Below are 17,070 nucleotides of genomic sequence, written 5' to 3' on the forward strand. Positions count from 1 at the left end.
CATCAAAAGCTTTAATTTTATATTCTGCTTCCTTTAATATGTCCATGTCTCAGCCCTATACAATAGTATTGACCATATATAGTATTTTGCCAACCTTATCCTCATTTTTATGCTCAAATCTTTATCTGTCAGGACATTTTTCATTGTGTTGAATTTCTCTCTAGCTATTTCAATTCTTTTTATTTCTCTTGTACTTCTTCCATCTTCTGTTATTTATTAAGGTGCCAAGATACATAAATTTGTTTACTTACTGAATAGATATGTCATCTATTTTGATATCAATTTTAGGTGTTGTCTTTTCCCCGTTATTGCTATTGTCTTGGTTTAATTGGGATTAAAAAGCAAACTATATTCTTCACTCATGACTCTTACTTTAATAAATTTAGTTTAATCCTTTATCCAAGTGTGTGCAAACAAAGTTTGCGCCTGAAAGTATCTTCAGGACTGGGGTAAAGTGGTACAACACCGGGCAACTTCTTGCAAAGGTGGAGCAAGCTACCAACACTCCTATCTCAGTATCTTTTTTTCATCATATATTTTTTCATCAGACTCTTTGTTGATTAGATTTTCTATATTTTTTGTATTTTCTGCCAACAGAATTGTATTGTCAGCATATCTTAAATTGTTTATGTTCCTTCCTCCTGTTGACACTTCAGTTTCCTTGTATATTTGTTTCTTCAGTATATAAATTAAAGCGTATCGGGGATAGTATACATCCTTGTCATACATCTCTTTAAATTGTAAATTCTTTAGACATCTCATTTAGACATGTCATTGTTAACTCATATTGCTGCTGTTTGTTCCCAGTATAGATTTGTTAACAACCTTATATCTTTTCCATCCATTTCGACTTTATTGAGACATCTGATCAGTTTCATATGGTTGATTGAATCAAAAACTTTGGGGTAATCTACAAAGCATATATAATAGTTATTGCCTCTATTTATTTCTAGATATCCTTCTGTTATTGTTCTTAGAGTGAAAATACTATCTCTTGTTCCATTTTTTTATTTGAATTCAAATTGATTTTCATCTGTTTCCCAGTTGAATTTTCTTTTGTTTCTTTGCAGAATAATTTTTATCAGTAATTTAGTAACATGACTCATGATGCTAATTATTCTATATTCTGAGCATTCTGTAGCATTGTGCATTTTTGGGGGTAGAAGATACTGTCTCAGCTCTTTTGGGAGATTCCCGTGTTATAAATTTGGTTGTATACCATTGTCAAAGCATTTATGCCTATATCATTGAGAGCTCTTAACATTTTGCTGGGATTTCATTGCTTCTTGCTGTTTTCTTGTCATTTAATCCCTTTATTGGATTATGGACTTCACTAGCAAGAATATCAGAACCATCTAGGTTGTTTGTGTTAGGCTTTTCTTCTCTATATTCATAGTACAGTTGCTCTGTGTATTCTTGTCATCTTCCTAGTATTTCCTCCTTATTAATGATAGGTTTACCATCTTGTGATTTTAAGATATTACTCCCCATGCTTTTCCTTTTCTTATATGTTAGTTTATTTATCTTGTTGTATAAGCCTCTTTCTTTGTGTGCATAGCTAGTTCTTTTATCGCTCTGCATTTATCTGTATACCAGGCTTCCTTCACTTTCCTGCATTCTTTTTTTATGAGTTTGTTTATTCTGCAATTATCATTCTGCATTTAGACACATAGCCAAAATTGTGAAGACAACACAAAGGTTTCTGGGAATGATGCAGAAGACTTGACTTGTAGAAGGATTCTTGTTCCATTGTATAAGGCTTTGATTAGGCCACACATAGACTATTGTGCCCAGATTTGGTCACTTGGTTTTCAGGATGAAGAGATGTTGGAAAGGGTCCAGAGGTGCCTGACTAGGTAGTTTCTAACCTCTGGGATGTCGAGTGTGAGGAAAGATTGAGAAGATGCAATTTGCAGAGTCTGATGGACAGGAGGAAGAGAGGAGATATGATAGAGACCTACAAGGTAGTAAGGGGTTGTTATAGGATCAATGCTGGAGAGGTTCTACAGAAAATAGTGGGAGATCAAGGGAGAACCAGAGGTCACCCTCGGAAACTGTATAAAGAGAGTGTGAGTAGGGGGAGTGAGAAGTAAGTTTTTTTCATGCAGAGTTGTGAATGATTGTAATGCCTTGCCTGAGAGTGTGGTGTCTGCAGAGAAGTTGTGTTTAAACCACGGTATGATGAGCTGTGTGTATGATAAAAGGACCTCCCAGATGAGTCTTTGACTCCATGGGGTCTTGGGTAATAATAATAATATTCTCTTATAATCTGGTTTGTTCCTCATCATTCTTCTTTCATTCGTCATGTTGAGTATTTCCTTAGTCATCCATGGTTTCTTTTCAGATTTGTTTATCTTAAGTAATATCTATTTTGATGTTTCTTGGATGTTTGTTCTGAATGCATCTCACTTCTGTTGAGCTCTTTCCTTTGTTACACTTATTACCATGTATATTATTCACATTTTTATTGAATTCAGATGCAAATTTATCTTTTATACTGGCTTCTTTAAGAGTACCATGTCATATTTTAGCTGTCTTGCTCATTTTTTATTTTATTTTTTTAAATTTTAATCTTGCTGTTACCACTACTAGATTATGATCTGAGTTAATGTCTGCTCCTGGATGTCTTTGCTTGTTTGATGAAATTTTTAGATCTGTTCTTTATCATGATGTAGTTGATTTTGTTTCTTGTAGGTCTCAAGGACTCTTCCAAGTTTAAATACTTCTTGGATGGTGTTTGAATATTGTATTAGTTATCACAAGGCAGTTTTCTTCACAAAACTGGATAAGTTTGTCTCCTCTGTCATTTTTGTGAACCATGTCCATAATGTCTCATGCATCTTGAAGTTTTTACTGATCCAACTTTGGCATTGATATCTCCCATTATTAGTAATACATCATCTGATTTTGTTGTGGAAATTGCCTCTTGAACTTGCTTGTAAAATTCATTAATTTCATTCTCTTGGTGTTCTGCAGTAGAGTCACATACTTGAATTATGACTATATTAAAAGGTTTAGCTGCAGTTTTCACCATTATTATTCTATCATTAATGAGCCAGTAACCCAGTATGCAGTTGGGAGTGTTGTTCTTCATCACTATTGCTACAACATTTGTATGTGACTATAATGGAATTATAATGCTTTTTTTTCTTTGAATTTTTCCTGTTTCTTTCTACCTTACTTCACTTAGTTGGATAATCTTATATTTTCATATTTTCCAATTCTTGGAGGAGGTCAAGTTTTCCGGATTGATACAATGTGTTGATATTCCATGATGCTAATCTTAAGATTTTACCTCTGCATCTTAGAAAGGCCTCATCTGTTGATATCCTCCCATTGGGTTTGGAATAGCAACATCATATATTGCACTAGCAATACATTTTCACACTCTTCTTCCTGGTTTTATCTTGGGATGTAATGGTTGCAGGGTTCCCAATCATTACTCCATTGCTTTCCATATTCTTGGTGTCATTCATGGTTGACTATGGGGTATAAGGAAAATGCAGTGAGGACCCTATTTCTTCCACATTATTGTATCTAGGCCACTCCTAACATGTAGTATAGTCACCTTTTGCAACTGCATCTATGTGATGAACAGATGTTGCTTTTGGTACCTCCTCAGGTGTGCACGTACTTAATGGTGGTTTGGCTCACCATGTTATATTGCCATTGTAGGATGGCAATATAACATGGTGAGCTGTAAGTTGAATAATCTTGCCGTGAATTATCCCATCATCCCTGGTAGCAATACTGCTGTTGGTCTGCAACTGCTTATTCATCTGGTTATCTAGCTTATTTTGCAGCTAGCCTTTCTAATTGAAGGCCTTCCCACTATCTGCCACCTGTGGTTGCATTTGGTAGTAGTCTGCTTTGCCCTGAACTGGGATATCACTCCCAAACACACAAACTGCTGATATCTATGAGACAGCTAGTCTCCAATCCAATGCACTGATCTTTCATCCAACTCCATCTCTTTCAATTTAACTACTAGCATGTCATGTAGGCCTTCTAAATATACTACTGTATATGATTTCCCCCTTGTTATCTTGTTGTATTTGTCACTTTTTATAATAAGTAAGCAGATTGCTAAAACATGACCTTCCCTTAGCAAAACCATGCTGTCCATTAAGCGAATTCTGCTGCTCCGAGTTCTGAATCCTTCTCCTCACTAGCTTCTCCAACACCTTAACCACAAATCCAGACAAGCAGATTGGCCTATAATTTGAGGCCCTAGTCATATCAGCCCCACCCCTTTATGAAGCAGAACAATTTTGCTGTCTTTCCACTCCTTTGGAACTTGGAGGACCAACTAAGAATCATGGTAAAAAGGTAAGTGAAAGGTGTTGTTAACTACCTGGAACATTCCCTTAAAACACTCTGCCATACCTCTCTCTCTATGAGAGAGAGGTATGGCAGTGCTAGAAGAGGAGAGAATGGAATGAGCGAGAGGTATGGGAGTGCTACAAGAGGAGAAAATGGAAACAGTAGGAGAGACGGAATGAGAGAGAGAGAGTATGGGAGTGCTACAAGAGGAGAAAATGGAAACAGTAGGAGAGACGGAATGAGAGAGAGAGTATGGCAGTGCTAAAAGAGGAGAGAATGGAATGAGAGAAAGGAATGGGAGTGCTAAAAGAGAAGAAAATGAAAACAGTAGGAGAGAGGGAATGAGAGAGGTATGGGAATGAAAGAAGAGGAGAAAATGGAAACAATAGGAGAAAGGGAATGGTAAGAGGTATAAAGTATGGGGACTCAATGATCTGTGGTGTTCAAGATAGGATGCGTGAGGAGTGTTTGCCAGGAGGAACGATAGAAAGGGTGGCTTTGGCAGTTAAGAGAGGTGAAAGGGTGGATGAGATGATTGTGATGGTTGGAACAAATGACTTGAGTGGTGGTATAAATAGGGCAGCGAGAGATGTGAGATTCTTGCTTGAGGTGGTACGAAAGAAGACACAGAGAGGAAAGATAGTGTGTGTGTGTTGGCCTTGGTATGATAATGACGAACTGAGCAGAAGAGCGGTAATATTGAATGATATAATAGCTAGAATGTGTGATAAGAGAGGACTGGAATATGTGGATGCTTGGAGTGCATTTGAGAACAGAGAGGAATTGTATGCAAGAGACCACTTACATTTGAATGAGAAAGGGCATAGGCATCTGGAGAGATTGCTGTTCTGAAAAAGTTAGTTTGTCTCAGGGAGGATGGTAGCAGGGTTTGCCTCTTGTGGGAATAGGTACTTGGGAGAAGGGGACGACGTCAGGTAACACTGAGCTCAGTGGAGTATAGAGGGGATAATGCTGGGTATAGAAACAGCAGCATTTATATGCTATATACTAATGCCAGGAGTATCCGGAATAAGGGAGAGGAATTGGTGGCGCAGATAGCATCAGCCTGGCCAAAAATTATTGGGATCACTAAGACATTGTTGACAGAAGAGGATATAATAACAGGAATAGAAGTTGCTGGGTACAGCATTTTTCAGCAGGATAGGAAGGGAAAGCATGGTGGTGGAGTACTGCTTATGATAAGTGATGACCTATGACAAAGGCATTTGATAGGGTGCCACATGATAAGCTGATATTTAAGTTGCAGCACATGGGTCTGGATGTCATATTGGTCAACTGGATTCAGGATTGGCTGTCTGATAGGTATCAGAGAGTTGTCTATGGTGGGGCAGTTTCAAGGAAGCAGAGGGTTACAAGTGGGGTCCCACAGGGCTCAGTGTTGGGACCTATATTGTTTAGCCTTTATATCAATGACATTGTCAGTGATATAAAATGTATGGTCTTGAGGTTTAGGAAACATCGATGGGACACTGTATACTCTATGGGAGGAGTTATACTGGAGTAAGTAGGGCAGACAAGAGATCTGCGATTGATGATTGATAGAAACTTGAAATTTAGGGGACATATTGCAGAGGTGGTGAAGGTAACGCAGAGGATTGCTGCAATAATGAGAAGGACACTGACCTGCAGAGATAAAACAGTTATCATTCCATTGTATGAGACCCTGATCAGACCACACTTGGACTATTGTTCTCAGATTTGGTCCCCAGGATTTGAAGGGGATAAATTAACTGTGGAAAGGATACAAAGGCAGATAACAAAGATGGTTTTAGGACTGTACAATGATAGTTATGAGGATCGGCTGAGGGAATGTGGACTGCAGAGTTTGTTGGATAGAAGAAGGAGAGGTGATATGATTGAGACTTTTAAACTGTTGAGAGGTGGTTACAGGGTTGACACTGGGGAGTTCTTTCGCTTGGTTGAACAGCGGGAAGGAGTGATGACAAGAGGCCATCCGTGGAAGTTACGAAAGGAAACTGTGAGCAAGAGGGTGAGGAGTGGTTTCTTTACATGGAGGTTGGTTGAACCATGGAATGCATTGACTGATGGAGTGGTGAGAGTTCGAACGGTCAATGAGTTCAAGGAGTGGTATGATAGACTTTGTGTTTCTTAGGGGGGGGGGATCTCCCCTCGATGAGTCTTGATAGACTTTGTATTTCTTAGGAAGGACCTCCCACGATGAGTCTTTTGACTCCATGGAGGCCTGAATAATAATAATAATGAAAGCACGTGATATACAATCAAGTCCCATGGCCTTGTTAACATTCGGTTTACTCATATACTCATCAAGTTTACCCATTTAACATCAGGTTGCTCATATATATCCTGCTTACTTATCATCAGTAGTTTTTCTCCCATTTCCATTCCGCTCAAGTTCTGCATTATGTTACAATCACAAGGATGGAATACCTTTAATGAACTACTCATATAATACCTTCACTGTATCCTTCTGAGTGTTTATCATTCTCCTATTATCACTGACCAACATCATCCTCTCATAATCATTCTTCCTTCTACTGGCCACATATCAAAAAAAAAAAAAAAAAAAAAAAACTCACTAGGATTTCTTTTAGCCTCATTTGCTAACTGCTGCTCACACCACATTTAGTTGCTTGTTTTTTGTACTACTGATTATTGCCATTCATCTTATGCTGTAGCCATAATTCCTTTTTCTTCCAGATTGCATGCATCATCTCTTCAGTCATCCATTTTATGCCTACCTTATTTAATCTCCTTACCTCTGGAATACACTCAGTCAATGTCTTTGCCAGATAGTTCCTGAGTAGGGACCAAGCAGTATTGATTTTCTTCCCATCTGATTATGGCAAACTCAGAAGGTGGCTTGCGCTGATATCATGCTTCTTATATTATACTTGTCAAGAAATTATGTTCTTAATCCTCATTTAATCCCACAAAAAAAGTTTTTACATGTGAAGTATCTTCATGAGTACTTGTATATAAAGGCTATTGACTTCACATCAATTGCCTCAATATCCCATCCAGAATGCAACAGTCTTCTTTTATGGGAACGGTCACTCTTTCATGTAGCGCGCGCGCACACACACACAAAAAGTTATTTTTGCTTCATCTGAAACACTGTGCCAAACTTCAGCCATAACCTGAGCTCACCAAGAGCAGTATCAGGAAAATCAACCTTGCACCAAGCATCTACACAGACAAAATCTGACAGCATGCCCCCTCCCCCCAAAGAGACCAGGAGGAGCTGTTCTGTTCTCAAGGCAGTTCCCAGATGAACATTATTAAAATGCTATCAGTGGGAGCCAAACCCAAGAAAATACCAAGGTTAAATCAATTCCAAACTCATATAGTTTCTACTATTATTACATGACACCTCCAGAGAGTCCAAGGACTCATTGCGGGAGGGCAATCTACTCCACTTCGCTAAATACATCTGACCCTCTTCATTACTATTTAACTCTCCTACTATGACACTACTACCATCAATGCCATCTACCACCCATCATCAACAACAGTATTTTTTCTGTAAATTGCATGTGTCCTGAAGGCTGATTTGTCTGTGTGCAGGATGAAAAATGTGAGTTTACAGGAGCAAAAACCCTGTTACTTCCATATGAGATTGGCTAACTCACCTTCAATTGAGAAAGCCCATATAATGATTCTCCTCGTCACAACGAGAATCAAACCCAATTCTTTTCCAATCAAAGGGCATATAAGTAGCAAAATGGTCTATCACTGTACTATTAAAATATTCTGAATCAGAAATTGCTGTAAAAAGTTTTCACTTGGTTACAAAGTATATTTTACTTGATAAGAATTTCTATTCTTGTTTAAATCCTTTACCAAAGAATAAGCAAAGTTTGTGTGTGAACTATCTTCATGACTAGTCTTCTTATTCACGACTAAATGTCAAAACTAGTCTGGGTAGTGACCCCCCCATAATGTTTTTGCATTATGGGATACTGAGGTAATTGATGTGAAATCAGTAGTCTTTGTATACAAGTGAACTAGTTATGAAGATGCTTCACACACAAACTTTGCACATGGTAAAGGATTAAAATAATATAATTTCTTGGCAAGTATAATATACTTCATAAACAAGCAAAAACTTTTTTGAAGCTCCACTTATATCCTTTCAGTATCCCAAAACTGATCCCCTGTCGTTATCTACATAAGCCAAAATATTATGACCACCTCTACTTAGTAGTGTGTTGAATCTCCTTTTGCCAAGATAATCTTATGCCCATCTTGGCATTGATTCTAGACATTGAAGGTGTTTTGAGGTATCTGGACCAGCTAGACAAAATAATGTCCCAGAGAGAACCGTTAGCAAATGCTGCATTCCACATGATCCTACAAATGTTCAGTAGGATTCAAATCAGGAGGATTAGCCAGGGAGGTGCACAGAATGTTTGGATATGCTCTTTAAACCATGTGTGCACAATGTGAACTTTGTGAGGTGTAGCAATGTCTTGCTGGAATAGTCCAGATCCATTAGGCCACATTATCATCATGTTTGGAAATACCTGCTTTGAAACAATATCTAGGTAATTCATGTCAGTATGGTGTGTTCAGTGGGGAGGTGAAAAGTGCCAGTGATGTTTATGAAAACAATTGCCATACCAGTATACTGCCACTACTGGCTTGTCTCTTCAAACTGTGAGTTCTGTTTGCAGCTGTTCACTTGCACGGTGGCAAGGTGGAGCAGAACCTTGACTCATCAGACTAGGCAGCTCTCTTCTTGTCATTTAGCATCCACTCACAGTGCTCCAGTGGGTGCCCACCATAGGTGAAAATGTTGATGACGATCAGTTATAATGGGCACATGCACAAGTTTTGAGCCTACTTTTGAGTCTTATCTGTAAGTGTCCATCCTATTGTGTGCTCCAGGCACATATCTCTGTTTACCTGGATGTAGACTGCAGTTAACTGAATTACTGTCAACTGTCAGTCAGCTTGGCTATTACATGCAAAACGATATTTAATTCTAGTGTTCTCCCTTTATTGACACTCTGAGCAGATATCTGCCTGTTTTTAGACCATTTCCACCACATCTTCACTACAGTGGACCTTTAACAGCTCACAATGCTAGTGGTTACTGAGATGCTGCCACCTACCTTCCACCATCCCCTTTCAAACTTCAATGTCTCCTTTTCCTCTATTCCACTGGCTTCATACTCATGAACTGATACATGTGGCCTGTGCAGTGTTTATACAGGGTGGTTCAAAATTCCACGTACAAACTCTGAAGGGAGATAGAGAACATCAAAATCAACCATATTCACATAGGAAAGCATTACCGGAAATGCCACCCAAAAGTGATAGGTGGCACTGTTTGCCAGTGCTCCAGGTAAGCAACTGGGAGCTTCCTCATTCAAGCTTTCGACGTCATATGAAGAACATGTGTCGTTTTACAAACGTTGAGATGGCAGACATGCACCTTGTTTACGGGTTAGCTGACGGTAATGAATGAGCCGCTGTACGAATGTATCGCGAAAGGTATCCAAACAGAGGTGTACCGCATCATCAAATGATTCTGATGCAGATGTTTGTGCATTTGCATCAGAATTTGTGTGACTATAGCTCATTCAAGGATCACAGGCATCATAGTGGGCAGCCATGATCGACGCAAAATTCCACCATGGAAGAGGAGGTGTTGCATGCGATGGACAATAATCCAGAGACAAGCACACATACCGTTGCCTCTGCTATAGGAATATCTTGATCCAGTGTATTGCGTGTTTTGCACTCTGAGTCCTTACATCCATTTCATCTGCAACAGGTCCAGTTAATATTATCCTCGACTTGTGGAATTCGCATAGTGGTTTCTGCAGAAAAGTGCTGTAGACCTGGATTTTCCAACTTGTGTTTTGTTCACGGATGACGCTTCATTTACCTGCGAAGGGGTCTTCAATCACCACAATGCTCATGTGTCGGCAAATGAAAACCCACACGCTGCACGATCACATGCTGCACAACAACGCTACGCCAATAATGTATGGGCAGGTATTGTTGCTGACTGTTTAGTCAGACCATACCTGTTACCACCCCGACTGGACTCCCAGAAGTATCAGACCTTTCTGGAAGAAGTTCTGCCAGATTTACCGAACAATGTTCCAATGACTGTGCGTCGGCAGATGTGGTTCCAACATGATGGGGCTCCAGCCCATTTTGGCATTTCTGTGCATCAGTATTTGGACAGGTCCTTTGGAGCTTGATGGATTGGGTGTGGTGGACCTGTTGCATATCCCCCACACTCAGCTGATTTATCGAGCATTGATTTCTTTCTGTGGGAGACCCTTAAAGCCATGGTGTACAAAACAGCTGTTGCCTCTGACACGGACCTCGTGGCAAGAATTGGCATTGCCGCTGCTCCAGGTATTTTTGAAAATGTACGGCAATAAATGCATCGTTGATGTTAGGCTTGCATCACTGCTAATGGTCGTAACTTTGCGCACCTGATGTGAAACCAAATTACGTATCCAACTACTGTTGAACTGTTCAGTTACGCCTAATAAAGTTTTTTACTCTACTTACTGCCTTTTGTTATTTCTGTATCTTTGTGTCCCTGTTAGTACCTTCTGGTGACATTTCTGGTCATGCTTTCCTATGTGAATATGGTTGATTTTGATGTTCTCTACCTCCCCTCAAAGTTTGTACGTGGAATTTTGATCCACTGTGTGCATGCTTGCATGCATGCATGTGCACCTGTTCTGAGGTATTACATCATTCTTTGTGCTGAAGGATGCATCCATTTGCAGTTATGGAGGTGATTTGAATATTTTGGTTCTTGAGTATGTATATGTGGAAGAGCAGTATCAGTACTCCATATATACAACACTTTGAATATCTGTTAGAAAGCCAGTTTCTAATCCTTGGAATATAATACTAAATCCATATGCTGCAACTTAAATACCAACCATGGAGCACCTTATCCATTGCCTTTGCATAGTCTTGAAAAATGACAGTGTCTTTCCCTCATCCTCTACCCTTACGTTGTTATTAAAGTCAGATAGATTACTAAAAATAAGTGCATCCCTGAATAATATTGCTCTCATCTTCACAACTGCATACACAAGCTTGCACCAGTTTATCCAGAATCTTAATTATCACAGAAGAAACAGAAATTAGTTTACAGGTTTATACTTCCATTTGACAACCATCCTTATTTTCTACATGCAGTCTGCACAGGGGTGCATAGATTGTGTGTGTGGGATTTGCATAAAAAATTAATACTGACAGTTAGTAGAAAAGCATTTTTCAAAAGTATTGATTCAGAAAAATTTTTTTAGATAAGCTTTTTTTTATAGGTAGATAATTGCAGTATTCTAGTTATGTATTTTCATTATTTTTGTTGCATTACTTTAAAATATGCTTTTTTTATTATTTTATATATATATATATATATATATTTATTTATTTATTTATTTTTTATTTTTTCTTCCTCGAGATGAAGAGACCATGAAATCGAGGCCACCTCCTCTGGATGTGAGTAAGATCTTCTGTATTGCTGCATTATAGTAAACTCACAGTACTAATTGTTAGATAGTTAATTTGAAACTTGAGTTTTTTTGTTTTTTTTTTAGCTGTTTAATAAAAATTTGATTTTTTTTCTCTCAACACATCTAGCAGCCAGGATTATCAGTTACTTCCAGTTAAAGTATTTTTTGAATTACAGCATGGCCCATCCTAAACTATATTGTGTTTAGGATGGGATCAGGTGCACTGGGATGGCAAGCGGAAGAGCTATGATTGGCAAAACGTTCTACTTTTCTTTAAACACTGGATTTGCCACACTGAATTGCTTAGATACTTCATTGTGTCTAAAAATTTCTTCATAATGTTGATATGAGTAGATTCCTGGGTCATTGGTGTTCTCAAATAATTTTTAATCAGTTTAAGCTTGGAAAAACTTCTTTCCGCACTTGCTACACTTGTTAGCATAGCGACGCCGCCTACCGCAATATGGCTGAACGAACGCCCTTATTAAGCCACGCCGTGAGACAGGCTGCCTTTATTCTATACCCTGTCGATGCTACTGAATAGATTTATTGTGGGGTTTGTCCCCTTATTAGGAATAGACTTAATATGTAGTGATTTATTTATTTATTATAGCATACTAATATTTGGGTTCGAGTCTACACCAATCAACAACCAATCAACAAGGTGATTGGTTGTTGAATTTTGTGCTCGTGTAAAATTGGTGATTTTTATCTGTTTCATTGTGGTTTTCTATTAGAAAATCAGATTTTTTGTTTTATAGTGTATTAGTGTAGATTTTTGTATTTTTAATGTATTTAGTGTTTTATAACATATTTTTGTTAAGATATTACAATAATAAATATAGTTTCAAGTGGCACCAAAAATGCACAAGAAATATAATGCTAAGAAGAGCAGCAAAGTCAAGAATGAGAAGGCTTGCTTCACTAAGGAGATTCTTGAAGATATTGAGGAGGATCTTGAAAAGAATTAACCTCCAAAATTGCAAAGTCATCACCCACCCATTACCATCAGCCTTGTGGAACCCCATTATTGTGTATGTGATGGAGCAGAGTCTCAAAAAAGGAGGATAACCAGTGACTTTCCCTAGGATTCTGCTATTGGGCTCTTGCTGTCTAATTTATTTATAAATGATATATCTTGTGGACTGACTCTGGATCTTCAAATGTTTGCTGATGATACAAAATTGGGGAGAATTATAAGTGGCACTTCTGATGTTAATTTTCTTCAAGAAGATTTGAATAGACTACTTCCAATCAAGAATCTTCATGTTTGGCATTGAAGCTATCGCTAATCCTTCCTTTCCTTGATCATTATTGCATCATTATTAGTATTTAGGAAAATGTCACTTGTTTTTGTCTTCTTTGTCTCAGTAATGCCAGTTATGTCCATGTGATAATTTTCCAATTCTTCTGCAAGTTCGATTTCCTTTTCATTAATAATCCTTTTATTGATTGTTCTTATCTTCAGTTCTTCTGATGTTGGGTTTATTCTTCATCTAGTTGAGTTGGAGTTTGTTCCAATAACTGACTTTTCAATGTTCATCAGCCAGTTAAACATCAGGGGGGGCCTTGTTTAACTGGTGACACCCCAGCCAGCATGAAATCTCATAATGTTGTACCATCATATGCAATTATGATTTAAGCCAGTAGAGAGTACAATTTGGTCAGCTAAGTCCCAAATCTCATTCTCATTCATTCGGTACCCAGTAGATACCTACTAACAGGGTGCACCATATGAAGGTGAGGATTGGACATAACCCCAGTCGATTTTCCACATTCCTGAAAGACCTGCACATCACCTGAAAGGTGATGTTGTAGGTCTCCTCCTAGTTAATTGGCTTTGACCCTTAAGCGAGCAGGATGTAATAATAATAATTTAAATGCACTTCATCCCAGCATCCAATTAGTGTCATTATTATTATTATTTAGAAATAAATAAGCAATTAGTCTTTTTATATCTTTTAATTCTTTGTCGACAAGATAGTAGCCTACATTTTTCATTTTTTCGAAAGAAGACTTATACAAGTCTTTATATCTATGTTGAATCTCATCACCATCCTTGTCAAAAGGCTGGAACTATTAAAACATTACTACACCATGCCCATTCTTTGTGTTCTTCAGACAAACTGCTACAGAAAGAATTACATCTTAATGACACCTTTTTATCTAATTTTTTTTAAGGATTCTTCATCAAAAGAGCTTTTTATATTTATGAAGAAATAACTCGCATTCCTATTCCTTATATGCATGGCATTAGTGAAGACGTAGTGAAAGTTTTAAAACCTTATTTCAGATGAAAAGGAAGATCTGCTTTTATATGGCTGGAAGAACACAAGTCTTATATTTAATACCATGAACAGGCTTTACTTGCAGAGCATGCTATCGACACTAAACATAGAGTTCAGTGGAACAAGATAAGAGTTCTTTGTAAAAGTAATTTCCTCATAGAATGGCTTTATAAAGAAATGTGTGAAACTTTACTTCACTGTCGTAACTTAAACAGATCCAATGGTCTATGTCTGTCACCTTTGTGGGAGATAATAATTTTTAAATTAGCTAATCTTTCCTAACTTTATTTGGTCTAAATATATATAATTTTTTTTAATAAGTTAGAAAAAATGTTGACCTTTTGTTTAGCTTTGCTTGTTAGGTGGCACTTTTAAAATTATCTGTTAATGTTTAATTGCCCTTCTGTGATCTTGTACTGTTGATGCCTATGATACTTAGGTGAAAATTCTATATTAATAAAGTTTTTTACATGTGTTTTCTTCTGGTTTTGTAATTCTTTTTAGATTTTTTGCATGGAGAATGACGAATGAGTGGAATGGATTGCCAGAATTAGTTCAGTTCCCTGACAGTGAATGTTTAAGGAGAGTATGATATGTTTTGTGTGTATAGTAATAGTAGTTAGTTTGAATCTCTCACGATGAATCTGTGCACTCTACAGTGATTATTATTATTACGTAACACCTCCAGGGAGTCCGAAGACTCATCGAGGGAGGGCACCTACTCTACAACTCTCCGTCTCCACCAACTGCACTAATCCACCAACCACGACTGCCTTCATCATCTACACCAACACCATCTACTGCCGACCACTACTAGTATTTTCACAGACAATCACAAACATCCATGCACACGGCAGAATTCAAGCCCCTGCAACCTTTTGGCTGGAAAGCAGATACACTAACCTCTTGACCAACCAGGTCAGCAGATGCCGTATAATAATAATGATATCAGAGCTTTGTCTTTGCCTTGGTGATCTGCTTTTCAGTCTAAATATTGTATCCTTATTCAGAAACGTTCCTTTTGATGAAACACTTAACTTCTTCATAGTTTTTCTGAAAAAAAAAATTTCAGCCTGTTTGACTTTGTCATTCATTCTAGCTACTTCACATGTCAAAATGAACTTTACCAAGAAATTGAAGAGCCTAGCAATGGGTAGTCCTTTTTTTCCCACACTAGCTAACTACTCCATTGAAAGTTTTGAACAGTGTATATTGAATGGCATCCTTCTTAAGCTGTCCTTATGGTACAGATATGTGGAGGATGTTTTTGTGGCTTTGCATAGGTCCCATACAGACCTACAAGAGTTTGTTAATAAGATCAACAGCTCCACCATCGTATAAAGTTCACTCTTGAGTTGGAAGAGAATAGTTGGATTGCCTTTTTTGATCTCTTATCACTTTGTGAACCAGATGAACCTGAATACTGAGAAGCCTTCACTTCTCAGTATTCAGAAACAAAAACACATAGTGGACTTTACATTTATCCTCTTTCACACCAACATAATTGTCAAAAATCTGGCACCATTAAGATTTTAGTGCATCAAGCACACACTTGTTGCCCCACTGAATTGCTGCTCTCCCAAGAAATAAATCACATCAAGTCCACCTTCCTTACTAATGGTTTTACCAAATCATATGTTGACAAGGTAATAAATAATTATAGAATTTCTTTGTCATTTTCCTCTCATCGAAATAGTGATGCAGAAGTGGGACATCGTGTCCCCATTCACTATGTTAAAAGTGTCTCAGAAGATATAGCCAAAGTACTCAAATCTGTTGGCCTACATAGGTCCTTCCGTCTTATCAACAAGATATCTACTTTTCTAGGCTCAGCTAAAGATAAACATTTTCCTTTAGACCACCCTAGTATGTATCAGATTCTTTGCCAGTGTGGATTATCATATTTTGGCCACACAGGTATATCTGCAGCTGCATTGTGATGAACATTTAGACTATGTTAAGTTCGCTGAGACAGAACAGTTGGGACTTGCAGATCATGCTATCATCAGAACCTTAATTTTCTTCAAGAAAATTAAGGCTCTCCATAAAAGTAATAATCTCTTGGAATGTTTATACTAAGAGACTTGTGAGAACTTGCTGCATTGACCAAATCTAAATAGAAATGATGGACTTAAATTATACCTCTTATGGGAAATAGTTCTTCACAAATTCCAGGATCAACTTTTTTAATTAAAGATAATTAAAGGTAACTAAATAAGAACATATGTGTGTGTGATTTTATTTATTTATTTATTTTTAAAATCTTGTTAGTTATTTTTAATAGAACCTTAATATAATTAGACTGTGATGCTCTACATCATGTACGTGAAGTTTGCACATGTCATTGTTTAATATAATGGTTTCTGTTCTTGTTGTTTAATTTGAATCATACTGAAGATATCCTTGATACTAGGATAAACATTTTATACTAATAAAAATATATACATAAGGTAAATCATTTTATGTTATGTATTAATTATGTGTTATGTTCCTATATGTCATGTTATTACTGCACTGTTGGTCAAAAAATGACTTCTTTGCAAAGTATAACTGGCTAAATTATCAAAATAAGGACTTGGATACAAGACCGTTGTTTCGATATATGCTGCTCTGAAATTCATGAAAACATGTAAATGTTTTTTTAAGGTGCTTTTTAATGGTTGTGATACAGTTTATTGCCCTACAAGCTTGTTCCTAGGTTTTACCTTAGTTATTGGGTTACAATAGTCGATGTGGATGTGCGTTATTGTAAACAATTGGAAAGGAACTCTTGGAGTAGAAAAGAAGATGGGCATGCAGATTTCTAAAGGAATGGCACAACAATGAAGTTGCCTGTTGTGGTGAAAGTAGACAGCAACAGTTTTCCTACATTTCCTACGTTTAAAAAGGAAAATGTAACAATATAGGTAAATACTTTTTTAGTTTTCTTTTTGTATTCTTTAAATCTCCAATTTTTC

At 37.4% G+C, this 17,070-nt stretch overlaps 1 protein-coding gene across 2 annotated transcripts in view; it reads left to right on the forward strand.

The window, feature by feature from the left end:
* Nucleotides 1-17,070, forward strand: part of LOC150101286 (phosphatidylinositol 4-phosphate 5-kinase type-1 alpha-like) — a 597,237-nt gene that overhangs the window by 19,348 nt on the left and 560,819 nt on the right. For both annotated transcript variants that reach the window (XM_090401030.1, XM_090401031.1), the window contains exon 2: nt 11,774-11,811. In XM_090401030.1, coding sequence (XP_090257156.1) covers nt 11,774-11,811 — 38 coding nt within the window. The remainder of the gene's footprint in view (nt 1-11,773; nt 11,812-17,070) is intronic.

The sequence above is a fragment of the Typopeltis vanoorti genome, chromosome 11 (genome assembly GCF_054136105.1).
Source record: "Typopeltis vanoorti isolate ZY-2024b chromosome 11, IOZ_Tvanoo_1.0, whole genome shotgun sequence".
In the NCBI taxonomy this organism is placed as follows: Eukaryota; Metazoa; Arthropoda; class Arachnida; order Uropygi; family Thelyphonidae; genus Typopeltis; species Typopeltis vanoorti.